The sequence below is a fragment of the Triticum aestivum genome, chromosome 5A (assembly GCF_018294505.1).
Source record: "Triticum aestivum cultivar Chinese Spring chromosome 5A, IWGSC CS RefSeq v2.1, whole genome shotgun sequence".
NCBI lineage: Eukaryota > Viridiplantae > Streptophyta > Magnoliopsida > Poales > Poaceae > Triticum > Triticum aestivum.
The window spans coordinates 43,153,770-43,181,384 of record NC_057806.1 but is presented as its reverse complement, the minus strand read 5'-3'; the positions used below and the strand labels follow the sequence as shown (position 1 = coordinate 43,181,384).

Sequence of the window (27,615 nt, the reverse complement as noted above, 5' to 3'; positions counted from 1 at the left end):
AATATTAGATTCCAATTTCCGTTAAGGAAAGGCATGGAACACTTTCCTAGAAATAAAATTAAATTACTTTATAAATCTATTATGAGAGCCACTTATGGATTACCTACCAAAGATGGCAATACCTAGATCTATCCTTGCTTTTTATGCCTAGCTAGGGGCGTTAGACGATAGCGCTTGTTGGGAGGCAACCCAATTTTATTTTTATTCCTTGATTTTTTCTCCTGTTTAGTAATAAATAATTTACATAGCCTCTGTTTTGGTTGTGTTTTTTGTGTTTAATTAGTGTTTGTGCCAAGTAGAACCGTTGGGAAGACTTGGGGAAAGTCTTGATATCTTGCTGTAAAAAACAGAGACTTTAGCGCTCACGAGAACTGCTGCCATTTTTATTTGGAAAGTGATATTTAGTTAATTATTTTTGCAGATGATTAATAGATAAATTCCTCACGTCCAGCAATTTATTTTAGAAATTTTGGGATTCCAGATCTTGCGCTAGATACAGATTACTACATACTGTTCTGTTTTTGACAGATTCTGTTTTTCGTGTGATGATTGCTTATTTTGATGAATCTATGGCTAGTAAAATAGTTTATAAACCATAGAGAAGTTGGAATACAGTAGGTTTAACACCAATATAAATAAATAATGAGTTCATTACAGTATCTTGAAGTGGTCTTTTGTTTTCTTTCGCTAACGGAGCTCACGAGATTTACTACTTTGAGTTTTGTTTTGTGAAGTTTTCAAGTTTTGGGTAAAGATTTGATGGATTATGGAATAAGGAGTTGCAAGAGCCTAAGATTGGGGATGCCCATGGCACCCCCAAGATAATCTAAAGACACCTAAAATCCAAAGCTTGGGGATGCCCCGGAAGGCATCCCCTCTTTCGTCTACTTCTATCGGTAACTTTACTTGGAGCTATATTTTTATTCACCACATGATATGTGTTTTGCTTGGAGCGTCTTGTATGATTTGAGTCTTTATTTGTTAGTTTACCACAATCATCCTTGCTGTACACACTGTTTGAGAGATCCATACATGATTTGGAATTTGTTAGAATACTCTATGTGCTTCGCTTATATCTTTTGAGTTATATAGTTTTGCTCTAGTACTTCACTTATATCTTTTAGAGCACAGTGGTGGATTTGTTTTATAGAAACTATTGATCTCTCATGTTTCACTTAGATTATTTTGAGAGTCTTAAATAGCATGGTAATTCACTTAAAAATCCTTATATGCTAGGTATACAAGATTAATAATAAAATTCTCTATTGAGTGTGTTGAATACCATGAGAAGTTTGATGCTTGATAATTGTTTTGAGATATGAAGATGGTGATATTAAAGTTGTGCTAGTTGAGTAGTTGTGAATTTGAGAAATACTTGTGTTAAAGTTTGTGATTCCCGTAGCATGCACGTATGATGAACCGTTATGTGATGAAGTCGGAGCATGATTTATTTATTGATTGTCTTCCTTATGAGTGGCGGTCGGGGACGAGCGATGGTATTTTCCTACCAATCTACCCCCTAGGAGCATGCGCGTAATACTTTGCTTTGATAACTTGTAATTTTTGCAATAAGTATATGAGTTCTTTATGACTAATGTTGAGTCCATGGATTATACGCACTTTTCTTCCTTCCACCATTGCTAGCCTCTCTAATATCGCGCACCTTTCGCCGGTATCACGCACCCACCATATACTTTCCTCAAAACAGCCACCATACCTACCTATTATGGCATTTCCATAGCCATTCCGAGATATATTGTCATGCAAGTTTCCATCGTTCCGTTTATTATGACACACTCCATCATTGTCATATTGCTTATCATGATCATGTAGTTGACATCGTATTTGTGGCAAAGCCACCATTCATAATTCTTTCATACATGTCACTCATGAGTCATTGCATATCCCGGTACACCGTCGGAGGCATTCATATAGTCATATTTTGTTTTAAGTATCGAGTTGTAATTGTTGAGTTGTAAGAAAATAAAAGTGTGATGATCATCATTATTAGAGCATTGTCCCAGTGAGGAAAGGATGATGGAGACTATGATTCCCCCACAAGTCGGGATGAGACTCCGGACGAAAAATAAAAAAAGAAAAGAGGCCATAAAAAAAGAGAAAAGACCCAAATAAAAAATGAGAGAAAAAGAGAGAAGGGGCAATGCTACTATCCTTTTACCACACTTGTGCTTCAAAGTAGCACCATGATATTCATGATAGAGAGTCTCTCATTTCGTTACTTTCGTATACTAGTGGGAATTTTTCATTATAGAACTTGACTTGTATATTCCAATGATGGGCTTCCTTAAAATGCCCTAGGTCTTCATGAGCAAGCAAGTTGGATGCACACCCACTTAGTTTCTTCTTTGAGCTTTCATATACTTATAGCTCTAGTGCATCTGTTGCATGGCAATCCCTACTCACTCACATTGATATCTATTGATGGGCATCTCCATAGCCCGTTGATACGCCTAGTTGATGTGAGACTATCTTCTCCCTTTTTGTCTTCTCCACAACCACCATTCTATTCCACCTATAGTGCTATATCCATGGCTCACGCTCATGTATTGCATGAAGATTCAAAAAGTTTTGAGAATGTCAAAAGTATGAAACAATTGCTTGGCTTGTCATCGGGGTTGTGCATAATTTAAATACTTTGTGTGGTGAAGATAGAGCATAGCCAGACTATATGATTTTGTAGGGATAACTTTCTTTAGCCATGTTATTTTGAGAAGACATGACTGCTTTGTTAGTATGCTTGAAGTATTATTATTTTTATGTCAATATGAACTTTTATCTTGAATCTTTCGGATCTGAATATTCATACCACAATTAAGAAGAATTACATTGAAATTATGCCAAGTAGCATTCCACATCAAAAATTCTGTTTTTATCATTTACCTATTCGAGGACGAGCATGAATTAAGCTTGGGGATGCTTGATACGTCTCCAACGTATCTATAATTTTTGATTGCTCCATGCTATATTATCTATTGTTTTGGACATTATTGGGCTTTATTATCCATTTTTATATTATTTTTGGGACTAACCTATTAACCAGAGGCCCAGCCCAGAATTGCTGTTTTTTGTGCCTATTTTAGGGTTTCGAAGAAAAGGAATATCAAACGGAGTCCAAACGGAATGAAACCTTCAGGAATGTGATTTTCTCACCGAACATGATCCAGGAGACTTGGACCCCACGTCAAGAAACAAAGGAGGAGGCCACGAGGTAGGGGGCGCGCCCTCCACCCTCGTGGGCCCCCTTTTGCTCCACCGACGTACTCCTTCCTCCTATATATACCTACGTACCCCCAAACGATCAGATACGGAGCCAAAACACTAATTCCACCGCCGTAACTTCCTGTATCCACGAGATCCCGTCTTGGGCCCTGTTCCGGAGCTCCGCCGGAGGGGGCATCCATCACGGAGGGCTTCTACATCAACACCATAGCCTCTCCGATGAAGTGTGAGTAGTTTACCTCAGACCTTCGGGTCCATAGTTATTAGCTAGATGGCTTCTTCTCTCTTTTTGGATCTCAATACAATGTTCTCCCCCCTCTCTTGTGGAGATCTATTCGATGTAATCTTCTTTTTGCGGTGCGTTTGTTGAGATCGATGAATTGTGGGTTTATGATCAAGATTATCTATGAACAATATTTGAATCTTCTCTGAATTATTTTATGTATGATTGGTTATCTTTCCAAGTCTCTTCGAATTATCAGTTTGGTTTAGCCTACTAGATTGATCTTTCTTGCAATGGGAGAAGTGCTTAGTTTTGGGTTCAATCTTGCGGTGTCCTTTCCCAGTGACAGTAGGGGCAGCAAGGCACGTATTTTATTGTTGCCATCAAGGATAACAAGATGGGGTTTTTATCATATTGCATGAATTTATCCCTCTACATCATGTCATCTTGCTTAAGGCGTTACTCTATTTTCATGAACTTAATACTCTAGATGCATGCTGGATAGCGGTCGATGAGTGGAGTAATAGTAGTAGATGCAGGCAGGAGTTGGTCTACTTGTCTTGGACGTGATGCCTATATGCATGATCATACCTAGATATTCTCATAACTATGCTGAATTCTGTCAATTGCTCAACAGTAATTCGTTCACCCACCGTAGAATACTTATGCTCTTGAGAGAAGCCACTAGTGAAACCTATGGCCCCCGGGTCTATCTTCATCATATTAATCTTCCAATACTTAGTTATTTCCTTTGCTTTTTTACTTTGCCTTTATTTTACTTTGCATCTTTATCACAAAAGTACCAAAAAAATTATCTTATCATATCTATCAGATCTCACTCTCGTAAGTGACCGTGAAGGGATTGACAACCCCTTATCGCGTTGGTTGCGAGGAGTTATTTGTTTTGTGTAGGTACTAGGGACGTGCGCGCAACCTCCTACTGGATTGATACCTTGGTTCTCAAAAACTAAGGGAAATACTTACGCTACTTTGCTGCATCATCCTTTCCTCTTCGAGGAAATCCAACGCAGTGCTCAAGAGGTAGCAAGGGGGCACCGCACACGGCTAAGGGATCAATGATCAACTTGTGTGTCTATGGGGTGCCCCCTCCTCCATATATAAATGAGTGGAGGAGGGGGAGGGCCGACCCTCTATGGCGCGCCCTGGAGGTGTCCTATTCCCTCCGGGAGTAGGATTCCCCCCTTCCCTAGTTGGACTAGGAGAGAAGGAAGAGGAAGAGAGGGAGGAAGGAAAGGGGGCGCCGCCCCCCTTCCTAGTCCAATTCAGACTAAAGGGGGAGGGGGCGCGCGGCCTACCCTAGCTGCCTCTCTCTCTCCCCACTAAAGCCCATTAGGGCCCATATACTCCCTGGGGGGTTCCGGTAACCCCCCGGTACTCCGGTGTATGCTCGAACTCACTTGGAACCTTTCCGATGTCCAAACATAGGCTTCCAATATATCGATCTTTATGTCTCGACCATTTCGAGACTCCTCGTCATGACCGTGATCATATCCAGCACTCCGAACAACCTTCGGTTCATCAAAACATAGAAAATCATAATACTGATCGTCACCGAATGTTAAGCGTGCGAACCCTACGGGTTCGAGAACTATGTCGACATGACCGAGACACGTCTCCGGTCAATAACCAATAGCGGAACCTGGATGTTCATATTGGCTCCCACATATTCTACGAAGATCTTTATCGGTCAAACCGCATAACGATATACGTTGTTCCCTTTGTCATCGGTATGTTACTTGCCCGAGATTCGATCATTGGTATCTCAATACCTAGTTCAATCTCGTTACCGGCAAGTCTCCTTACTCGTTCCGTAATGCATAATCCCGCAACTAACTCATTAGTCACATTGCTTGCAAGGCTTATATTGATGAGCATTACCGAGAGGGCCCAAAGATACCTCTCCGACAATCAGAGTGACAAATCCTAATCTCGATCTATGACAACTCAACAAACACCATCGGAGACACCTATAGAGCACCTTTATAATCACCCAGTTACGTTGTGACATTTGGTAGCACACTAAGTGTTCCTCTGGTATTCGGGAGTTGCATAATCTCATAGTTAAAGGGACATGTATAAGTTATGAAGAAAGTAGTAGCAACAAACCAAACGATCATCGTGCTAAGCTAACGGATGGGTCAAGTCAATCACATCATTCTCTAATGACGTGACCCCGTTAATCAAATGACAACTCTTTGTCCATGGCTAGGAAACTTAACCATCTTTGATTAACGAGCTAGTCAAGTAGAGGCATACTAGTGACACTCAGTTTGTCTATGTATTCACACATGTACTAAGTTTTCGGTTAATACAATTATAGCATGAATAATAAATATTTATTATGATATAAAGAAATATAAATAACAACTTTATTATTGCCTCTAGGGCATATTTCCTTCACTAGATGTGTTCCAAGTTTGATTGGCACATCATGCATCCTGACCCTCGGCCATTACGTCATCCATCCTGACCCCCGCCCTATGGCCTATCAGAAGCAACACCCCAATAGTGTTTTCGATCGACTGAACTATTTTCACTTCTGAAAGAGACCCACAATTTCACTAAACCATGTAAAGAGAGAGATGACGGGTCAACCTTGGAAAATATATGATATAACAAGTAAATGCCGATATTTCTGATTTATGTGCTCGGATAATTATCTTAATAGAGATGACGGGTCAACCTTGGAAAATATATGATATAACAAGTAAATGCCGATATTTCTGATTTATGTGCTCGGATAATTATCTAAATAGTATGTGGCATATGTATTTAGATATAAAAATTTATTAAAATACAATGTGATATCAGGGGGGGGGGGGCACTAGCCCCTGCCTCTAACTTAAGGTGGTGGGTGCTAGGCTTCTCTAGCCTTAACTTATCTAGCATTTCATGAAATTCAACCATGCACATAACTAGGATTTCATGAAATTCAACCATGCACATAACTAGGATTTCAACAGAGAAATATTTACAGGAGAAGGTAAATCTTTTCTGATTGACACTAGATCAGGAAGCCCACGAACCATGGTTTAGGAAGAAAGATGATACAGGTGTGAAATAATTTAAGGATGCAAATAATGTCAAAATCACATAACTAGCACAATGGCATGTTTCTCATGGCTCACTATTGTTGATGAACCTAGAAAGGCCGTCTACCATGATGGCGGTTGCAGTGAAAAGAGTTGCTCCTATGATTTTTAAAGAAATAACACAGTAGCTCAAATAGATTATTGCGAAACAAAAAATAGAGAACATTATATATGTGCACTTACCCCATCTCCAACAATAACAAAATTGATCGAGTAGAGGATGTCGTAGATGATGATGTCTACTACACAACCTTCTTCTTGTAGATGTTGTTGGGCCTCCAAGTGCAGAGGTTTGTAGGACAGTAGAAAATTTCCCTCAAGTGGATGACCTAACGTTTATCAATACGTAGGAGGCGTAGGATGAAGATGGTCTCTCTCAAGCAACCCTGCAACCAATAAGAAAGAGTCTCTTGTGTCCCCAACACACCCAATACAATGGTAAATTGTATAGGTGCACTAGTTCGGCGAAGAGATGGTGATACAGTGCAATATGGATGGTATATAAAGGTTTTTTAATCTGAAATTATAAAAATAGCAAGGTAACTAATGATAAAAGTGAGCGTAAACGGTATTGCAATGTGTTGAAACAAGGCCTAGGGTTCATACTTTGTCACATCCCTAGTTCTGACAATGCCTAGTGCATGCATTAGAGTGTTGCATCATGTTTAAATTTCATTTAAATTTGAAATGGGGATTGTTGAAACCCTAGCACCAAATGAAATTTAACTAGGTTCAATAAAAATATTTTCAATAACCCAGAATGCCCTTTGGAAATGTTCATAATTTCTGTTAAAGGTGAAAACCTCTTCCAAAAAAATGATGAACATATTTATAGGCTATTCCTGGATTTTTGAATTAAATTATATAGTGTTTGCAATTGGGCATTTAATTGCTAATAATATTTTAAATGCTCAAATAATCACAAACTGAAATATTTACTGTTGGAAATATTCCAAACAGTGGCCACAGTCAGTTGCATGATTTTTGGAAATGCTCTGGCATTTTTAATAAATCCAAACACAATTACAGAAAATAGAAAACAGTAACTAAAATAGAAATAAAAGAAAAAGAACAGAGACTACCTGGCCTCACCCGTGCAGCCCACCAGCCGGCCCAGCTTCCCCCCCCCCCCTGGCCGGCCCAGCCCACCCGCGCCTTCCCTGTCGTCTTCCTCCTCGGACAGAAGGACGAGGGCGTGTGCCCGACGCTCGCCGGCACGCGCGCGCGCCACCTCCCCCCCTGCTGGCCACCTCCTGCTTCCCCCGGACTCCCTCGATGCCCCGGACGAAGCCACGCAGCTGCCCCGCACCGCTCTCAGTCTCCCTCGCCCTCCTCTTCTCCCCCTGCTCTCTCTCCCTCTCACCCGAGAACCACCGCCGCCGCCGACGGGCATCACCGTAGCCACTGGCCTCCCCTCGCCTCCCCGACCCGCTTCCGAGCTCCGCCACAACCCCCTCCACCTCCTCGTTGAGCTACGGACCTCCCGGACGTGCTGCAACGCCGCCACCATCGCCGTTTCCGTCGCCGGCCACCGAAGTTCGCCGCGGTCAATTCGCCACCTCCGCCGCCTCCCCGAGACCACCGAGCTGCTCATCGACCTCGCTGTGAGCTCCTCTTCCATTTCCCATTCTCCCCGCGCTCGTTCCCGCACTCCAGCCGCCTTCTCACCGGAGCCGATTGCTCCTCGCCGCCGGTCATGGCGCTGCCGTGGCCAGGGTCACCCCAGCTAGCGCCCGAGCACGTTACCGAGTTCGCCGCCCTCCCAGGAGCCCCCAGAGCCCTCCGTTTCCCCTCTAGTGCACCGCAGCGCCGCGTTCGACCTTGGCCGAACTCCGGCGGCCACCTAGGTCGACGCCGGCGCCGATTCCGGCCGCCCCGACCCCAACCGACTCCACAAGAAGACGTGGCGCCCTCCCAGCTACCCGTAGAGCCTCTCCGCCGCCCGAATGGTCGCCGGAGGAGCGTTCCCGAAGCCCTCCGCTGTGCCTGTTGCCGCCGGTGTTGAGCCGCCGGCCTGTTTGGGCCATTTGACCGGGGTTTGACCTCCCCCTGTGTCACTGACATGCGGGACCAGCCCGCCTAATTAATCTAGGTTAGTTTAAATTAAAACGCTAACTAACCCAGTTAGTTAGGTTAGTCACTGACACGGAGGACCCACTGGTCAGTTTGACCTGGGCTGCCCGTTGACTCGCTTACGTCATGCTGACGTAGTGCTGACGCAGTAAATTCTTTTCTGGATTTATTTTTATATAGGAAATTCCAGAAAATAACTAAAACTTCAATAAATCATAGAAAATTAACCGTAACTCCAAATTAAATAAATCATATATGAAAAATTATCAGAAAAATTCAAGGAATCCATATGTACCATTTTCATGCATGTTAGAACAACTTATCACTACTGTTTAGGGCAAATGAAGTAAAGGGCATTTAAATAATCACATATGGAGTTTGAATTTGAATCTTGTATTCAAACCAACTTCATTTAATCTATTGCTAGTTGCATTAGCTCAAAACACATTCATTTTGCCATGTCATGATCATGCATCATATTGTGCATTGCACTGATCGTGTTTTTCTGTATTTGCCGGTAATTGTCCCCTCTCGATAGACGTGTATCGATGATGTGATCGTTGACACTGATGAAGACTCAATGTTATCTTCAGAAGTGCCAGGCAAGCAAAACCCCCTTGTTCATTCCGATAAAATCCCACTCTCTCGCTCCTGCTCTCTTTTACTGCATTAGGACAACAACGACATATTTGTTACTTGCTGCGGTAGCTGAACCCCTTTATCCTTTGCATGACCTGTCATTGCCACAGTAAATAGATGAAACCCACTAGCATGAGTAGAAGTTGTTTGAGCCCTGTTGTGCCTACTCATTCATGTTTGTTTGTCATGCCTGCTACTGCTTAGAGTTGAGTCAGGTCTGATTCATCGGGGATGAATCAGAGGCGTGCAAACATGTCCTACTGTGTGTGAGCTAAGTGTGTGAACACGTTTTGGTAAAGGTAGCGGTGAGAGGCCATGTAGGAGTACATGGTGGGTTGTCTCATTGCAGCCGTCCTCAGGAACTGAGTTCTGTGTTTGTGATCCATGATTCAGCTACTACCATACATTGGGCCCTGAAATATGACCCCGCTCGACTTCTTATTCACCCTTGTCCTCTGTCCAGGAGTTGCAAGTAGTTTCTGGTGTTTGTAGCTTACTGGAGGCCGTGGACAGCGCTGACCGTAGGGGTGGGCTGTGATGCGGTAGGTACGTGGCACGGTGTACCGGATGCCCGTTTGGTATCTCGGGAACCCTGTTCACATCGTTTGGGGCTGTGAGCGAAACTCCGGCCGGATCTCCTCATGGATGGAACCCGAATAGGCGATAAACCTGGACTAGAGACTTGAGTGTTTAGGTAGGTCGTGGTCTACACCCACGTCGGCTTTCGCTTGAAGTCTGCCGAGCACATGTCGTGTGCAGACGCTAAGTGGTGGAAACATGTATGAAGAAGTACACCCCTGCAGGGTTAACGTCATCTATTCGAATAGCCGTGTCCACGGAAAAGGACTTCTGGGTTGCTTATATCAGTTCATAGACAAGTAAAAGTGGATACTTTAAAATGCGCAAGATAAGCGTGAGTGCTATGGATGGCGTTCTCGTAGGGAGACGGGAGCGGATCCATAGTGGTGTATTGATATGGTGAATATGTGGACTCGTGTGCGCCACCTCAAGAGAGTCGCTTGCAGTCGTAGTTTAGGATAGCCACCGAGTCAAAGCTGGCTTGCTGCAGTTAAACCCCACCATCCCCTTTGTTGATAATGATGCATATGTAGATAGCTCTGATGTAAGTCTTGCTGGGTACATTTGTACTCACGTTTGCCTATTTTATGTTTTGCAGAGAGACTTCAGTCTCATTAGTAGTTCCGCTTGGACTTCGACGTTTAGCTTGATACCTCAGCTACGATCTTGTGCCCTCGGCAGGATCTGATCGATAGTCAGGCTTCTCAGCCTTTTTCATTTATAGATGTCTGTACCCAGACATGATAGCTTCCACTAGTGCTTTGACTTGTATGCTCTGATTGTTGGGTCGTGAGACCCATGTTTGTAATATCTCGCTCCTCGGAGCCTATTGATTAAAATACTTGAGTTGTAGAGTCATGTTGTGATGCCATGTTGTATTTGCACATATCGAGCATATTGTGTGTATGTTATTGAAATGCTTGGTTTGTGTGGGATCTGACCATCTAGTTGTTTATCTTTAGTAGCCTCTCTTACCGGGAAATGTCTCCTAGTGTTTCCACTGAGCCATGGTAGCTTGCTACTGCTCCAGAACACTTAGGCTGGCCGGCATGTGTCCTTCTTCGTTCCTGTGTCTGTCCCTTCGGGGAAATGTCACGCGATGAATACCGGAGTCCTGTTAGCCCGCTACAGCCCGGTTCACCGGAGTCCTGCTAGCCCAGTGCTACAGCCTGGATTCACTCGCTGATGACCGACACGTTCGATGCTGGGTCATGGATGCCTGTCCCTGTAAGTCTGTGCCACTTTGGGTTTACGACTAGTCATGTCAGCCCGGGCTCCTTATCATATGGATGCTAGCGACACTATCATATACGTGAGCCAAAAGGCGCAAACGGTCCAGGGCAAAGGTAAGGCGACACCCGTGGGGATACCGTGCGTGAGGCCGCAAAGTGATATGAGGTGCTACAGGCTAGATCGATGTGACATCGAGTCGGGGTCCTGACATACTTTCACTAGTGCAAGTCCTCTCAACAATAATACCATAATTGGATCACATAACTATCCCTCAACATGAAACAAAGAGTCACTCCAAAGTCACTAATAGCGGAGAACGAACGAAGAGATTATGGTAGGGTACGAAACCACCTCAAAGTTATTCTTTCCAATCAATCCGTTGGGCTATTCCTATAAGTGTCACAAACAACCCTAGAGTTCGTACTAGAATAACACCTTAAGACACAAATCAACCAAAACCCTAATGTCACCTAGATACTCCAATGTCACCTCAAGTATCCGTGGGTATGATTATACGATATGCATCACACAATCTTAGATTCATCTATTCAACCAACACATAGAACCTCAAAGAGTGCCCCAAAGTTTCTACCAGAGAATCACGACGAAAACATGTGCCAACCCCTATGCATAGGTTCATGGGCGGAATCCGCAAGTTGATCACCAAAACATACATCAAGTGAATCACGTGATATCCCATTGTCACCACAAATACGCACGGCAAGACATACATCAAGTGTTCTCAAATCTTTAAAGACTCAATCCGATAAAATAACTTCAAAGGGAAAACTCAATCCATTACAAGAGAGTAGAGAGGGAGAAACATCATAAGATCCAACTATAATAGCAAAGCTCGCGATACATCAAGATCGTACCAACTCAAAAACACGAGAGAGAGAGAGAGAGAGAGAGAGAGAGAGAGAGAGAGATCAAACACATAGCTACTGGTACATACCCTCAGCCCCGAGGGAGAACTACTCCCTCCTCGTCATGGAGAGCACCAGGATGATGAAGATGGCCACCGGAGAGGGATTCCCCCTCCGGCAGGGTGCCAGAACGGGTCTAGATTAGCTTTCGGTGGCTACGGAGGCTTCTGGCGGCGGAACTCCCGATCTATTGTGCTCCCCGACCGTTTTAGGGTATATGAAGATATATAGGCGGAAGAAGTACGTCAGGGGAGCCACGAGGGTGGAGGGCGCGCCCAGGGGGGTGGGCGCGCCCCCTCTGCCTCGTGGCTTCCTTGTTGCTTCCCTTACGTGGACTCCAAGTCTCCCGGGTTGCTTTCCTTTCAAAAATAAGTTTCGTGAAGTTTTAGGTCAATTGGACTCCGTTTGATTTTCCTTTTCTGCGATACTCTAAAACAAGGAAAAAACAGAAACTGGCACTGGGCTCTAGGTTAATAGGTTAGTCCCAAAAATCATATAAAATAGCATATAAAGGCATATAAAACATCCAAGGTTGATAATATAATAGCATGGAATAATCAAAAATTATAGATACGTTGGAGACGTATCAGATGGCGCGTGGCAAACATGTACAAATCCAAAATGGCCAGTAACAGACTCCACTGACGCAATAAACTAGAAGTTCTAATAACAAAGCTGGTAAAACGAATAACTCATTAATTTGATAAGGAAAAAGAACTAAAGCAACATGATGATTAGAAAATAAGAACATAATAATGCTAACCCAAAGGAGGGAACATGCATGAGGCCGGTGCTCACAATAACAAAGAGTGTGATGGTAGTTCATATGGACTGCACAAACCAGAAGAAGAGGCCCAGAAGCATCTCGAGCTTTCCTGGCATGTCGTTCATCCTGACCCTTGGCAGATGGCCCACCAGAAGCAACACCCTCTAGCCCCTCCACCTACATAAGGTGTCTGACCACGTGGTTCATTTTAATTTGTAATACTAAGTTACTAACCAATTTTAAAAAAACATGTTAACCAAAACAAATAGGTGGATCAACCTTGAACAAATAGGTGATATAACAAGTAAATCTCGGCATTTCTTATTTATGTACTCGGATAATTATCTAAATGATGTGTGGTATATGTACTCAGATATTAGGAGTTATTGCAATATAGTGTGGTGTCATGAGGGGTATGCACTAGCCCCCTTCCTCTAACTTAGGGTGGTGGGTGCTCGACCACTCTAGCCTAGCTTAACTAGTGTTTCATGAAAACCACCCATGATAGTGAAAATGAAAAAAAACTTAAGAATGCAAATAGCGATCACGGTCACATAACTAGCACAATGCTGTGGCTTGCATGACTCACTATTGTTGATGAACCTTTAAAGGCCATCTGGCATGATGGTTGTAGTGAAGAACCGCTCCTATGTGCTATAAAGAAACAATACCATTAGCTCAAATAGATTACTATGAAATAAAACACAAAGAATATTAGATATGTGCATTTACCCCATCTACAATAAGATCAAGTAGAGGAGCCCATAGACGACACTTGGCAAACAACCGTACAAATAATGTCTAGCGATAGGCTCCACGGACACAACAGACCGGAAGCTATAACAATAGAGCTAGCCAAACAATAGCTCACTAGTTTGGTATGGAAAATAACTAAAATCAATGTGATGATTGTAAGATAGGCTAATCCCGAGGAGGAAGCAGGCATGAAGTCAGCAATGGTCATAACAACCAGGCGTGAAGGCGGGCGCAGACTGAAAGAAGAGGCCTAGATGTGTCCCAAGCTTTCCTAGCACATGATCCATCTTTACCCCCGATCATGGCCCACCAGAACTAATACCTCTAACCCCTCCACCTCCATCAAGTTCAAAAAGTCATAGTTGCACCCTAATTTTGTTTGTTTAAGATGAATATATGTCTCCTACATTTTTATGTTGATTGATTGTTTATTTGCACTAGTGGAGTTGGCTCGGTCACTTTAGCGGTTTGCCTTAGTTTTATGCTCAATCGAGCTTTGAGATTCCAAAAGACATATTGTGGCTTTTGGATGGGGTCTAGCTGGAGGAGTAATTATTAGAACTGCATGTCCCATATAATTTTCCCATTGTGCACGTTTCTTTATGTCATTTTTCTAAGAGCAACTCCGAAATCAATTTGGTGTGTCCTCCATAATTTTTTGGAGGCTACAAAGACTATGTGCAAACTCAGAGTCACCATATCGCAACCACCAAACATGTTTAGTTCTTTTTTCCTTTCCTCTTTTCTTTTTCTTTGCATCAACTAAAAGATGTGTACTTCTACTTGGCATGTATTTCTATCCAAACTTTGTACGGATCAAGCAAACATTTGAAACTAGCTAGTTCATATAGGGGACAAATATTTACATTACGGGAAATGGTGAGAGGCGACATTTTGATACACTACTAAATAGATAGATAGATAGATAGATAGATAGATAGATAGATAGGCAATGTCGACATTGCAACTACGACGGAGTTTCAGATTCATTGACGTTTGGTCGGAGTCGGAGGACAAAGCCTTGCCCGCGGCCGAGTGGTGAAAGTCACTCGGCCTCATAGGTGGCATCGATGTACGACTCCCAAAATGTGTAGTGGAGCTCGCTTTGTGGTGTAGGCGGGTGGTGGCTCCCTCATAGATGTTCTGGGCTGACGCTCCATTTGTTATTCCTTTTTTCGCTTTATTTCAAAAGATTTCATTGGTTTCTTCTGAACTTGTGAAGAAAAGATGGAGACGTTATCATGGAAACAGTTCGAACACCGGGCACGAAACTTTGCTTTCGCGTCTTTACTTCGAATTGATGCAGCAGAGCTCAACAGCTGCTTTGTTTTGTTTAAGGTGATGCCTCGTCTTGTGTTGATTGATTGGTTGGTTTGTACTTGTAGTGGAGTTGGCTCGGTCACTTTAGCGCTAGCTTTTGCCTTGATCAGCTGTGCTAAGCCCGATGCCAACGTTCATGCTTGTCTCTTCTGGTCATCCACTAGCCCTACTAAATACTAGTACTATTACTGGTATTAAGAAATGCATCACGAGCATCTCCTCTACAATAATAAATTGTCGAAGAAACCAGCTAACCGTGCATCTCTTCATAACTTTTTTTTTTCATTTGGAAAGCATTGGTGATGCCTCTGCTCTTTGTGGTTTATCTTTTGTTTATTCATTCATTTGGTCTATGGAATAACTTGGTCTTTCTTTCACACCGGTGGTGGATTGGGTGATGATTATGTTAGGTCAAGCTGTGAACTTTTACATAGTCCGGTGACCCTGTTGCCTTTTTTCATATATACATATAATCAAGTCGCAAACGGATATATTTTGCCTTCTACCTAACCAGCAGAATATATATACTTTCTTGCGGGATAATGGTGGGTTTTCTTCCCCCTGAAATAGTGTTAACACAAGCTCAATGACGCTGTCTGGAACTCGATGCAACCAACAAGCGATGCTACATCCAGAACGACCAATCTTAACGGAACAAACCCACACGTCTCTAGAAGCTTCTTAATCTCTGTCATTAGGCATTCATAGGCGGTGCGAGCCAACGAGTCATCCGAACAGCAGTAGCAACAAAACTATTGGCTTGGATCATTAGTGAAAGATTCGACCGATGAATGCTCAATGACAGGCCTTTGACTATCGCAGTAATTTCAGTTTCAAGCGCATCTTTGCAATGGAAAAGATAAAGAAATGCAGAGAAAGTGACCTTCCCCTTTGAATCTCTTAGGACCATGCCCGTCCCTGGCTCTCCGGTTTCTAATAAGGGCCTAAGGGCCTCTTTGATTCATAGGAAGGTGGAGGGAAAATATATGATTTTTTTTCTATGGTGACACTATTGGTTTATACTCCCTCCGTCTCAAAATTCTTGTCTTAGATTCGTCTAGATACAGATGTATCTAATACTAAAATGTGACTTGATACATCTGTATTTAGACAAATCTAAAACAAGAATTTTGGGACGGAGGAAGTATGATGCAAATCAAAATTTGAACTTCAAAGGAACAGCCTATGGAAAAGGAGGATTTTTTCCCCATTGGTTTGAGTCTGAGAAAAAATTACAATGCACTCAATCCTCATTTTTGCACCTATGCACACACAAAAAGTCGAATGATATAAGTTGAATAGAAATAATAATATAATCTTCCCCGCAAAATATAATGACTAATAATAATATATTACCTTTTTAATGTGTTTTAACTCTGATTTGGCTATAATCTTAGGATCCACGTGTTTCCTTCGAATCAACCACCAGGCGCCTCAAAATTTTCATGTTTCCGTAATCCTCAGTTGCGCACATGCAACCATATATTATTTCTGTGTTTTCTTTTTCTAGTCCTACTGTTTTGGGAATGCTCCGAATCAAAGAAACTCTATGAACACAACAATCGAATGAATGTGAAGAGTGTTGTGTTAATTTGCTACTCTCTTTGTTCATAAATATAAGATGTCCTAACTTTTTTTGAATCGGATGTATATAGATGCTTTAGAGAGTTCGTTACTTATTTCAGTCTGTATGTAATTCATATTAAAATACTCAAAACTTCTTATATTTATAAACAGAGGGAGGGAGTACCATTTAACTGGCAGTGATGTGATCATCCCTAGGGCGGCTCGGGGGAACCCTAGGAACGCCCCCCCTCCCGCCGCCGCTGGATGAGTCCACCGGGCGAAGCCCGCGTCGGAGGACGGTGGCGGCGGGGATCTCCGCTCACTCGGCGGCCTAGGTCGCCGGCGTGAGCCCGTGGTTGTGGGAGTCTCGTCCTCGGCGTCTCCGGCCGACGTGGCGGCTGCTCGGCGCGGCATCCTCGACCTCTCGCAGGTGATGGGCTGCCGGCTGCTCGTGGCTGCCTCGATGCGACGGCGTCCTGAGGTTTCAGATCTGGCCATGGCGGGCTCGGCCGATCTGGCCCGTTGGCTTCGGTCGGCGGTGAGGTTGGTGGTCGTGCGTGGTGATGGCGCCGCCGCCGCGCATGAGGTGCTTGGGCCAGTGGGTTCGCATGCTGGCGGCGCTGGGGTTCCCCCATCCTCGTCCGGGCGAAAGTCGACGGCGCGGTGTCTGCGGATGTCGCTCTCCTCCTGGGGGCCGTTGTGGAGTTCTCCGACCTCCTCCGCTCTCGGGTCACTTTCTTCGGGTGAAAGTCCAGGACCTGCGATGCAGGACCAGACGATGGCATGACATCGCTTCCCCTCCTGAGGGCGTCGTCTTGAAGATCGTGATTCCCTGCGTGCTTTCCCAGAGCTGGACTTGCACGACATCGCGGCAGGTGGCCGGCGATGCGCTCAGAGGTGGAGCGGTGTTTCCTCCTCCGCATCGAAGACGGCGGATCTCGGCGGCGTGGCGCAGCGGAGACTTGACGCCCGATGCGTGTAGATGGACTCGCGCAGGAGGAGGTGGCTGTCTGGCGTCATGGTGGCGTCTATTGCAGAGTGGCCTAACAAGGTAGAAGCCTCAATATCTGCTCTGAAGACGGACCTGTGGAAGATGGCGGCGACGACACATGTGAGTGCTTCAGACCGGTTTGTGCCCCAGATCCGGTATGTGGCTCGGCTGGGGCTTTCGGCTTTTGATGGTAGGTTTAGGTGAGTGGTCTGGGTATTTGGACCAGCTAGCATCCCTTCATCATATGGATAGGAGTAGTGACATATGTTACCAAGATGACGGATTCAGGCATATTGTTGTAATACTTTGTAAGATCAATGAAAATAATCAATAAAGTGGTCGTATGCATCTTCCAGATGCAGAGGCCGAGGTCATCCACCTTTTCTAAAAAAGAAAGTGATGTGATCATCCGTTCTCTGTTTGATCTTTTCATTTCAGTACGTATTTGTACCTACTCATAGAGTATATTGCTAATCCCTTGCATGATCTCCACCTTGATCCCATTGGTGAAGTGGCCGTACTTTGCATTCATTAACTGACAAAAAGGGATTTAGTCACATCGAGTAATTGTAATCCTCTGACACAGCACGAGTTTATCCGCATGTTATGTTGACTTAGTATATGCTGTACCATCAGCCGCCCATTTGTTACTACCCTTTTAATAATAATTTAGATTTAGACCCAGCATCCAATCCCACTAAAAGAAACCCAGAGTACCACCCACAGCTACCACCAAATTCCTTTCGTAAAGAAAGACAATAGTGCCCATGAAACATGATTGAAAAAATAAAATTGAAGTCACTTTCATCTCCCCTCCTTGTAGACATTGTCCTCTATCCAACGTGTTTTTCATTTCTCGATTTCATCAGAAAATGAGTTTTTTTTTTCTTTTTGCCACAAAATTCATGTGTTCCAAACGGGGCATCGCTATTTCGGACCGTGGGACAAAACAGTGGACATCGCTTGTAGCTGTAATGCATTTTTGTTCCTACTGATTTAGCAACTACCACATACATTCATAGATGACACATTCTTCCCTTGGCGTGGGCTCAAGATGGTATAACAGTGCTATTCCAGAAGAGGAGGGAGGATCCACCCCCCAGAAATGTGAAAGATTTTCAGACAGAGGAAACATGCCAAAACTGAAAACCATAGCCTGATCCAGCCTAAAAATAACCTCTAGACAGACAAATAACCATAGCCAGCCTAAAAATAGAGTGCACGTGTGATCTGTCTATATCAGCCGCCACTCACTTGCAGCAAATCAGTACACACAGGAAAACAGATTAACCAGCAACATAAATAGTACTAATTAGGAGACAATCCAGGACAAGATCACTATTACCCCCTCGAAATGTTACAGAGCGCGGCACATGGCGTGTCACAGGACAAACCTGGATTATGGTAGTTTTTCCACAGGATGTTAGTATTATCAGGGTATAATGTTACAGAGCAGTGAGTGAGTTGCATTTCTCATGCAGGGTTTCCCATGGTTACACAGCAGCCAGTTTCTGCCATCTCTTTTCAGGTTTCTTCCTTTTCCCCCTTCTCTTCTCCAGAATGAGCTTCACAAAACTTGCTGCTTCCATGAACAGAGCATCTTCCCTTCGGTGATGTTTCAGAAAGAGCAGCGCAACACCCGCAGAATTTGCTCCTGTAATCCAGGTCACCATTCTTTTCGTCATCGATCCTTGCACTGATGGAGTTCGCACACCGAAGAGCTACTCGTGTTTCGACTCCATGCCTGGTCTTTCTCTGAAACAACTCGTGGGAACCCATGGCAGAGAAAACTAATTTCAACAGTCACTCAGTCAGGTTCACTGTCTTTTCATTTAAGAGTTCCTTTTACTTGTCGTTTCTCTTTTCGGACAAAATTAGTTGCTCGTCCAGGCAAATTTTTTTGGTCAGTCTATTTACAAATACAAACCCTTGTATTATTGCCTTTTTCCCAATGTTGCTACCATCTGAGGCCCCATGTAGCCATGCTATTTAACGTCACACCCTCATGACGATCGCCGCCAACTTCTGATCCCTTTCTGAGGCAGTTTGAAGGGGCTCCAGCTTTTCCTTCGTTTCGGGCTGTCAGAGAAGACGCCCGTCGCCAATGCCTGCTGAAGCCACAGCTCAAATTCGTCTTCAGGGATCATCTCGGCGTCCAGGCTAAAGGGATACCGAGAACTGTGAGATCGCTGAGGCATCCTATCCGCACCAACCATGTTCACCATAAAAGTTGGACCATGAGTGTTTGGTTTGCACTCCATTCCCTGGATTATTAACAAAAACAGAATGGGTTAAAGAAGTGTTGCCCATTTTTCAGATATAACACCGCAACATCCTTTCCTTACTATCAGAAAATGGCATGTCAGCAGTTGATGTGGCCATCATATTACCTGCAATACATGTTCTGGGTCCTACTTTCTAGAGAGCTTAACATGGTCCCTACTCTAAAAGGAAGTTGGTATTCTATCCACCTTACAAGATCGAACAACCAACTGAACCTATTTACAAAGTAGAGCAATCTGGACTATGCTAAACTACAAAGACTAAATTCAGCCAGTATACTCATGAATACACTATAAACAAATAAAACAGCAGAGCCTAACCACATAAAGCAAGGAATGCATACAAACCCTCCAATAAGTTTTCTTTTGGACAAACACAATTATCATGGGGCTGTACACTCGGTAGAAAAATTACACCAATCTGTTGAGATATGGTATGCAACAAGGGAATATTTGAAACAAGAAATGAATTCGAATTTTCAAGATAACAGATCCTTCTAATCCAGTCTATCTGATGTCTTTTTCAGTGAATCAAACATGGATCATTGCCGACGTCAACAAGGAAGCGACTAAAAGTTAAAGCATATCACTTGAGACATTTATTATGGCAAGTAAATATGCATGTAAATAACTGAAATGTATAATCAAATCAAACATGACAAGATAGATGGAGACAGACTCACCTGGCAAGTAGCCCACTCAGATACATCAAATATTTTACTCTCCGCACAGACAAAAGCTCTTGGTATTTCTATCTGGAGTGAACAATCAAGAAAGAACAGAATTTAAGTTATATTGGACATTACTTTCTGCAGTGGCAAAATACACATGCATGCTTTAAGTTAGTGATTCCTCGGTGATGTCTTGTATTCAGCAGAATTTGCTTAAGCAATTCACTTTAGAATACCAGGATTGAGATAAGCTAGAAATTCAAGGTACTTTGAGCATCCACTTTAGCAACATAGATATCCTTAGATGATCTACGATCAGAAGCAAAACATTCTGGGGTTCTTACAGCTCAAATGAACAAATCTGCTCAAACCCAACATCGGCCTCAGGCAGTATAGACTAGCCCAGTTTAAGCAGTATAAGCGAGTACGAAGGGACTGAGGTTTTCACTCATGAAAAACACCTCGTTGAGTTTTCTACCAAATAGGTGTGCACTGTGCAGAGTGCCAGGATTCAGAAGATTATGTCTTCTTCTATATAAATCTCATTCTCCCTTTGTTTAAACCACTGGTTCCCAGTAGTTCATTCCATAAACCCAAGATGACTGCAATAGGTGCTTCCATCTAAACTAACGCTGAGGTAAAATAAAAATATAATGAAGTTTACATGTTATTTAGACACAGAACTGTACCTTCAAGGATGCAGAATATCTATTTTCCACCCACCCATCTCCGTCCTTGGCAACATGGTATTGGGAACAATCCTGCAAGCACACAATTCATGCAAATTAGCTGGAGCGATGCTCTCAGTTAACAAATGCCCTAAAAGTACATGCTGGGCTCCTAACCTGGCACCATCTTGCTTTTGCTTTGCTTCTCTTGGTACATATCCATAAATGAAAATTACCACATTTTGTGCACTGTATACGCCTGGACTCCTCAGAGAGAAACTCTACCCCACTCTGCAAAAAAGATATTTATCAATTGACTTCATTTTTCAATTATAAATGAGTTATACAAAGAAAACAGTATCAAACAAGATTGTCCAAAACAGGAGGGTCGCGCATAAATCACCTTGTTTAAGAAATTGACCAGGTTACATACAGAAGATAACTAACTGAATTCCGTAGTGACAAAACAATAGAAGATAACTGACTAAATTCCATACTAACAGAATAAGAGTATCTGTTGAGGGGTAGCACGTGGTATCTGAGGGATTTTTCAATACGAATGAGCTCCAAAGGATAATAATATCAGAAGGTACATTACAAAGGGGAATGTGCAGAATACTAGAGATCGCATTGTGTGCTCCCAAACTTAACAAGATCATGTGCAAATCAAAGACATCTACATTCCATATTTAGTTATTTACAAGGACAAGAACCCACCGGTTGAGAGACAACACGTGATCTCTGAGTCATTTGCCGTGATTCTTCTTTCCTCAGCTGTTCATCATAGCCATTTTTCTTCGTTAAATCTGAGAGTACCTGCATGGAGGTACGACTAGACCGGTTACCTTTATCAAGAGTCAAATAACACAGTTGTGATCAAGAAATGATACACTGTCAGATTTGAGAAAACTCTACGAAAGAAAGCCCAAAGTTGGCATATACTCCCAAGTACGTGCCTCAAAAGCTGACTGAAGCTTCTTGAATGACTCGCACGCCAATGGATTCCCCATGTTTTTATCAGGATGGACAAGAACTGCCTAGACAGACAAAATGCACCAGGAAAATAAGTAACAGAAACATGGATGATCGTTCAGCTTAAAGTGCTGTTGTCTATTACCAGTTTTCTGTATTCCTTTTTCAATTCGATCAGATTGATGCTTTTGCTCCGAGGGATGCCCAAAACATCATAATAGGTCAAACCATCCATTATCCTCTTCATCTCGTCCAACGAAGTAGAATTTGATTTCACTATTTTACTAGGAGATGGCTCCTTCTGTACATGTAACACGTCTTGGGTAGGTGCTGCGCAAAAGGGCTTTGCAGACGACACGGTCTCTGGTTCACTTTCAGGAGCAGGGGGATATTCACAGCCACGAAAGAAGGCATCCGTGGCTGGATCAGAATCCTTCATTTCTTCAAATGGTCTCTCTTCCGTGCTTCCCTCATATCCTTGCAGCAGCTTGTTCAGAAGATCATTTGTCAGAAAAGAGAGATTCAGCGTGAAGAAAACTCCAAGCCACCCGACACGAACAGCCACACAATAAACAGCATACATAGCCAAGACAGGTATGACAAATCGTGCATGTTTCAAAGAACACATACAACCTGCATGACCACAGAGGAGCCTCCATTAGATGAGGATGATCAAATAAATAGGCCGAATGAGGCAACATCAGAAGCAATTCAGATGAACAACCTCCAGCAACCAGAAGCATGCCGGTAATCCAAAAGTAGCCATACATCCACATAATCATTATTCCAAACAGTCCTACAATAAGAAGGCCAGGCGTATAGCCCATGTAGTGAATGACTGCCGCAACAGCTCCCTGAAACAGTGCACCATCAAACAATCAGATAACATAACCTCTTCTGATATATCCTTCTTACATGGGAAACTTGTATCCTTACTTGAAAGCAGAAGTTACTACCTTACAGAGGTCGTACTAATTAAGTAAGTATGTATATTAGATGATGATGGAACAAGAGACATTGTCTGCATTGCAATAAGAAAAGTGGCAGGGAGAAAACAACAGGAGAGATGACCCTATTTTTTCTCCATTATTTCACTGCCGATTACTGATTCAGTGGTGCAATCTAGCTGAAAAGGTCAGATATCCCCCAGGGGAAGTAGACCAAACTTCCAAACGTCTCTAACAGTGGACAGATAGAATCTAGAAATGGCATAAACGAGCACTAAAGCATGACATCAGATTACACTAGGCAGTAATACATCAAGCCAATCAATCATGTGATAGTTTAATGGCGTTCTACTTTACCAGCAATTACTACTTCAACTATGCTACTTTAGTAAAGATGCAGCCTAACATGCAATCCACAATCAGATAGCGAAAGCAGCGCATGACAAATCCTTATCCAGTAAACATCCGGGCTGCTTTGCCAAAGCAGCAGGTGAGGATGATTATGATTTGCAGCACGAACCAGGCCGAGGAGGGCGTAGAGGGCGCAGGCCGAGGAGGTCATGCACACGAAGCAGCTCCAGAGGATGACGAAGACGGCGGCGGGGCCGAGGCTGGCGAGCGCGAGGAGGCCCCGCGCCGTGCAGCCCCGCCACTGCCTCAGCGCCTCGAGCAGGAGGCGCGAGGAGCTGGCGCAGGCCCGGGACACGGCCGGCCAGTGGCGGTCGACGAGGAAGGCGAGGCGGTCCCTGCCGCAGCCCGCCGCGGCGTGCGCCCAGGCGACGACGTGCTTCTGGGAGAGGACCCACGTCCACCCCTGGTTCCAGAGCCCCAAATCCGCCATGGCAGCCGCGAGCGCTCGGCCAGACCAGATTGGTCAACTCCGGGGCCGCAGGGCCGCCATTTCCCCCGATTGGAACCGAGCCACGCCGGAACCGCTCGCCGGGCGCCGCAAGAACCAACTTTCCCCCAAACCAATCGAACAAGCTCGACGAAGAGGGGCGGACGCCGCAACCCGGCTCAAGAAGTCATCCGGAACCGCCTCCCCCGGCCCCGCCGAAAACCAGCGGATCGAGGCCCGGAGCTATATGAGGCCACCGCGGCGGAAGAAGTCCAGAGCGGCGCCGCCTCTGGCCCGAGAAACGACGAGAAATCCCCGGTGGATAAAGGCGCCCCGGGGGTTAGGGGGCCGCCGACAGCTGGGCTGGGGTGGGGTGGGGGTTGGATCTTCCGTCGGTGAATCGGCCGGGGTGGTAAAATAGCGGCGACGCCCCGGGAATCTGCCGACGCTGCCGCTTTGCCCGAGCTTTCGCCGCGCTCCGTCTCTTGCTCTACTGGTGGTGGTGGTGGTGGTGCTAGTTTGGGGCGAGCCACATCTCGTGACAAAAGAAGGATTGGGGCGAGGAGGAGCTGAAAGGGAAAAGAAGGGATCTTTCAAAAGGCACACGCTCGCTCGCTCGCTCTGTCTAGAGAGAGGGATTAGGGTTGGGAGGAGAGAGAGCAGTAACTGTCGATGGAAATGGTGGAGGGCATGGGGTTGTGGTGGGGGTGATGACTGACCAGAGTGGGTGGTTAGAGAGAGAGAGGGTAGCTCCGCTCTGCTCAGCTTTTAGAGAGGGAAGTGAGTGGTTTCATATTTGATTTGAGAAGATGATGACTGTGGATGTAGTAGGAGTACTAATTAATGGTTTTATGGCAATTCATAAAGGCAATTATTATAAGGGATCTAGTTCATTTTTATGGTTGAGTATAATTAATGATGCTACTAGATCTAAGGCTGGTCATAGTGGGGAGTAACTTAAACTAGTGTCATATGCATGACACTAGTCTAAGTTAATACCTTCATAGTGCAAAGTAACATAGTACTAGTGTCATATGTGGCTTCATTTAATAGCTTGTAGACTCATGTTGTCTTGAAAAGCGCTATGTTACAGTAACATATTATGTTACTACTTCTCATTAACTACTTACCACATAAGCAAAAAATTCTCGAGGTGCGCTATGTTACCACCTAAGTTACTCCCACTATGACTAGCCTAAAAGATCTTATACGGTATTAGTTTACAAATGGAGTACAAGTTTATTAGGCTAGTCATAGTGGGAGTAACTTAGCTAGTAACATAGCGCACTTCGAGAAAATTCTGCTTATGTGGCAAGTAATTAATGAGAGATAATAACATAATATGTTAATGTAACATAACGCTTTTCAAAACAAGATGAGTCTACGAGTTAATAAATGAAGTCATCTATGATACTAGTATCAGTATGTTACTTTGCATTATAAAGGTAGTAACTTAGACTAGTGTCATATGCATGCCACTAGTCTAAGTTACTCCCCACTATAACCAGCCTTACGGTGAGAGGGCATGGATAATTTGTGACTGAACGATTGGTTTTTTTATGTGTAGTAGGTCTGGTTGATTAATTGACTGATTTACTATTTGTATTAAGAGCACTTCTTGCACAAACTAATAGCAGTGGGAGAATTCCTTGTTAAGGAAGTACAGAGTGCATTCATGTGTTGAGCACTAATTAAGTGGAGCCATCTGCTCGCTCATAGTACTAGCTACCAATTAATAGCTGCATGTTCCTTTCTTCCTTCCTGGCATGCACAATCACACTTCCTTTTGGGTCTTAATAATGGCACCATACGCCCTGGAGTGTTAAGGTGGGATTTGTGTGTAACCTCCTTCACTGATTGCAGTGCGTCCGAAGTAGTTAGACGCATTTGTGAGTTTTTTGTTTTGTTTTGTTGAGTGTATACATGTTGAGGTCTTTTTTGGTTTGGAGGAATTTCAGGCCTCGTACTTGTTTATTAAAAAATCCCATGTTCTTCATGAGGGAGATTTTTATGGATAAGTGTTTTGACGGGTGGGGCTGGGCAGATAAGCCTTTAAAAGTATTTGCATTTAATGTTAAAACAATAAATAAGACCCGGCACTCCATCCAGGGCAACAAAAAGATATGGATGCCCTTGATAACATGTGTCACATGACCACGCACGGAAGAGGCATGTGTGAGGGCATGTCACCTGACACTATGAGTTAACAACGAGAACCACTCCCCCGTGAGCAGGGGTGGAGCCAGGATTTAGACATAGGGGGACGAAGCAAAGTTGGAAAAAAAAAACACCGCTTCATTGCTATAGAGTATAGACATGTGGTAGCTACATTTGAATTAGTTATATAATCTCGGTAAATTTCAATAACATAAAGTATATTAACAATTTCATTAGAAGAGAACTCAGTTCTGAATTTCTTTCGAAGCAAGTTTTCATGCAATGCTCGAGCAAGTCGTCTCTCATTTTACTTTGAAAACATGCCCTCGACAATTAAGCTGAAATAATATTTCTGGTGTTTGGCGACCCTTTTCTCTTGATAAATATAAATCTTAAAAATGACATTACAAGTCACATAATTAAAAGAATTGAAATTTGATGTACAAATTTGATAGGTATAAGGTGGGAACTGATCGAGATGAGCAAGCAGTTGTTAGTTGTGCTAACCTTGGCTAGTTGGCCGGAGAATTAACGAGCTCACGATGGCGCCGACGTCGCCTCTGATCTAATCCGGAATTGATCGCCAAGATTTACAGGAAGAGCGTTAAGTAGCAAGGATGTACGACAGAGCCAATTTTCTTGATCGTTTGTTCAGTTGCTAAATTGTGCAGATCCAATATCCTAATGCAATCACCGTGATTAATAGATTAATTCACTATTTTATAGTCGACACTAACGCACCATACTAGGATAGTAGGATTTTAATTCATAATAACTGATAGTTACAAGTACGAGCTAGTACCTTCCTCTATCTGATCTTTGTTTCTCCCGGTAAAACTCTGATCTAATGAAGCCTCCTCATCCTGCCTTAGTTCTTAGACACTGGACAAACAGTGGACAAAGACGAAAGATCAACGCAGCCGATAGGGTAGGGGCGGCGGCGTGGTGAGCGCCTTACTTGAGTGGGAGCGGCAGAGGGAGCCGGGCAGCCAGCGGCTGGACGGCAGCTGCAAACAACGCCCTAGACCCTAGTGCGAGGACATGATCAAAGAATCGATCGCATGTGGGGCAAACAACCAGTGCACGACCGCCCATCTGTGGTTGTGCTGCCATCTGTTCACATGCACCAATGGACTGATTTGGTTGTCATTTGTAAATCGTGCACATAGTGTCGTGCATATAGCAGTGCTCAACAATAAAAGGCCACAACCACATGACAATGACATGGGCTATTGGGCTTTGGTCTAGGATAGTTATTATATTAGTACTTATATGGGCTAATTTCCCTAGAAAAATCTTATATGGGCTAATGATGTGATTAGCATGTGTGCCTCATGTTGGAGATGGAGATGTGTGACGTTGTGAAAATGAAGAAGGGCGAAGAAACCACCTCAACCAAAAAGCCGTCATTAAATCAGGAAGAACACTTTGCTGACACCAAAAAAAGTGTCGAGCCTCACATGACCGGGATGAGAAAGCCCCTCAATTGGTTGGTGAACATATTATGGAGGTCAAAATGGAACGGAGAAGGCCAACTAGCCCCCAAAGACCACAAATGGACCTCCAACAAAAGAGGTTGAGAAGGGAAATGAACACTTTCTTAGAAAACAAAAATGAAGACATTACTAGGAAACTGCTTATAGGTGGGGTCATAA

General features: G+C 43.8%; 1 protein-coding gene across 1 annotated transcript; it reads right to left on the bottom strand.

Moving 5' to 3' along the window:
* Window positions 1-18,693: 18,693 nt before the first annotated feature.
* Window positions 18,694-24,541, bottom strand: LOC123102200 (uncharacterized). The gene is made up of 9 exons (XM_044523505.1): window positions 23,486-24,541; window positions 22,743-22,872; window positions 22,164-22,651; window positions 22,003-22,083; window positions 21,764-21,862; window positions 21,224-21,337; window positions 21,068-21,139; window positions 20,391-20,462; window positions 18,694-19,689 (listed from the first exon to the last, which is right to left on the bottom strand). Exons 1-9 carry the CDS (start codon window positions 23,804-23,806, stop codon window positions 19,429-19,431), a joined length of 1,638 nt encoding a protein of 545 aa, XP_044379440.1. The 5' UTR covers window positions 23,807-24,541; the 3' UTR covers window positions 18,694-19,428.
* Window positions 24,542-27,615: the final 3,074 nt, after the last annotated feature.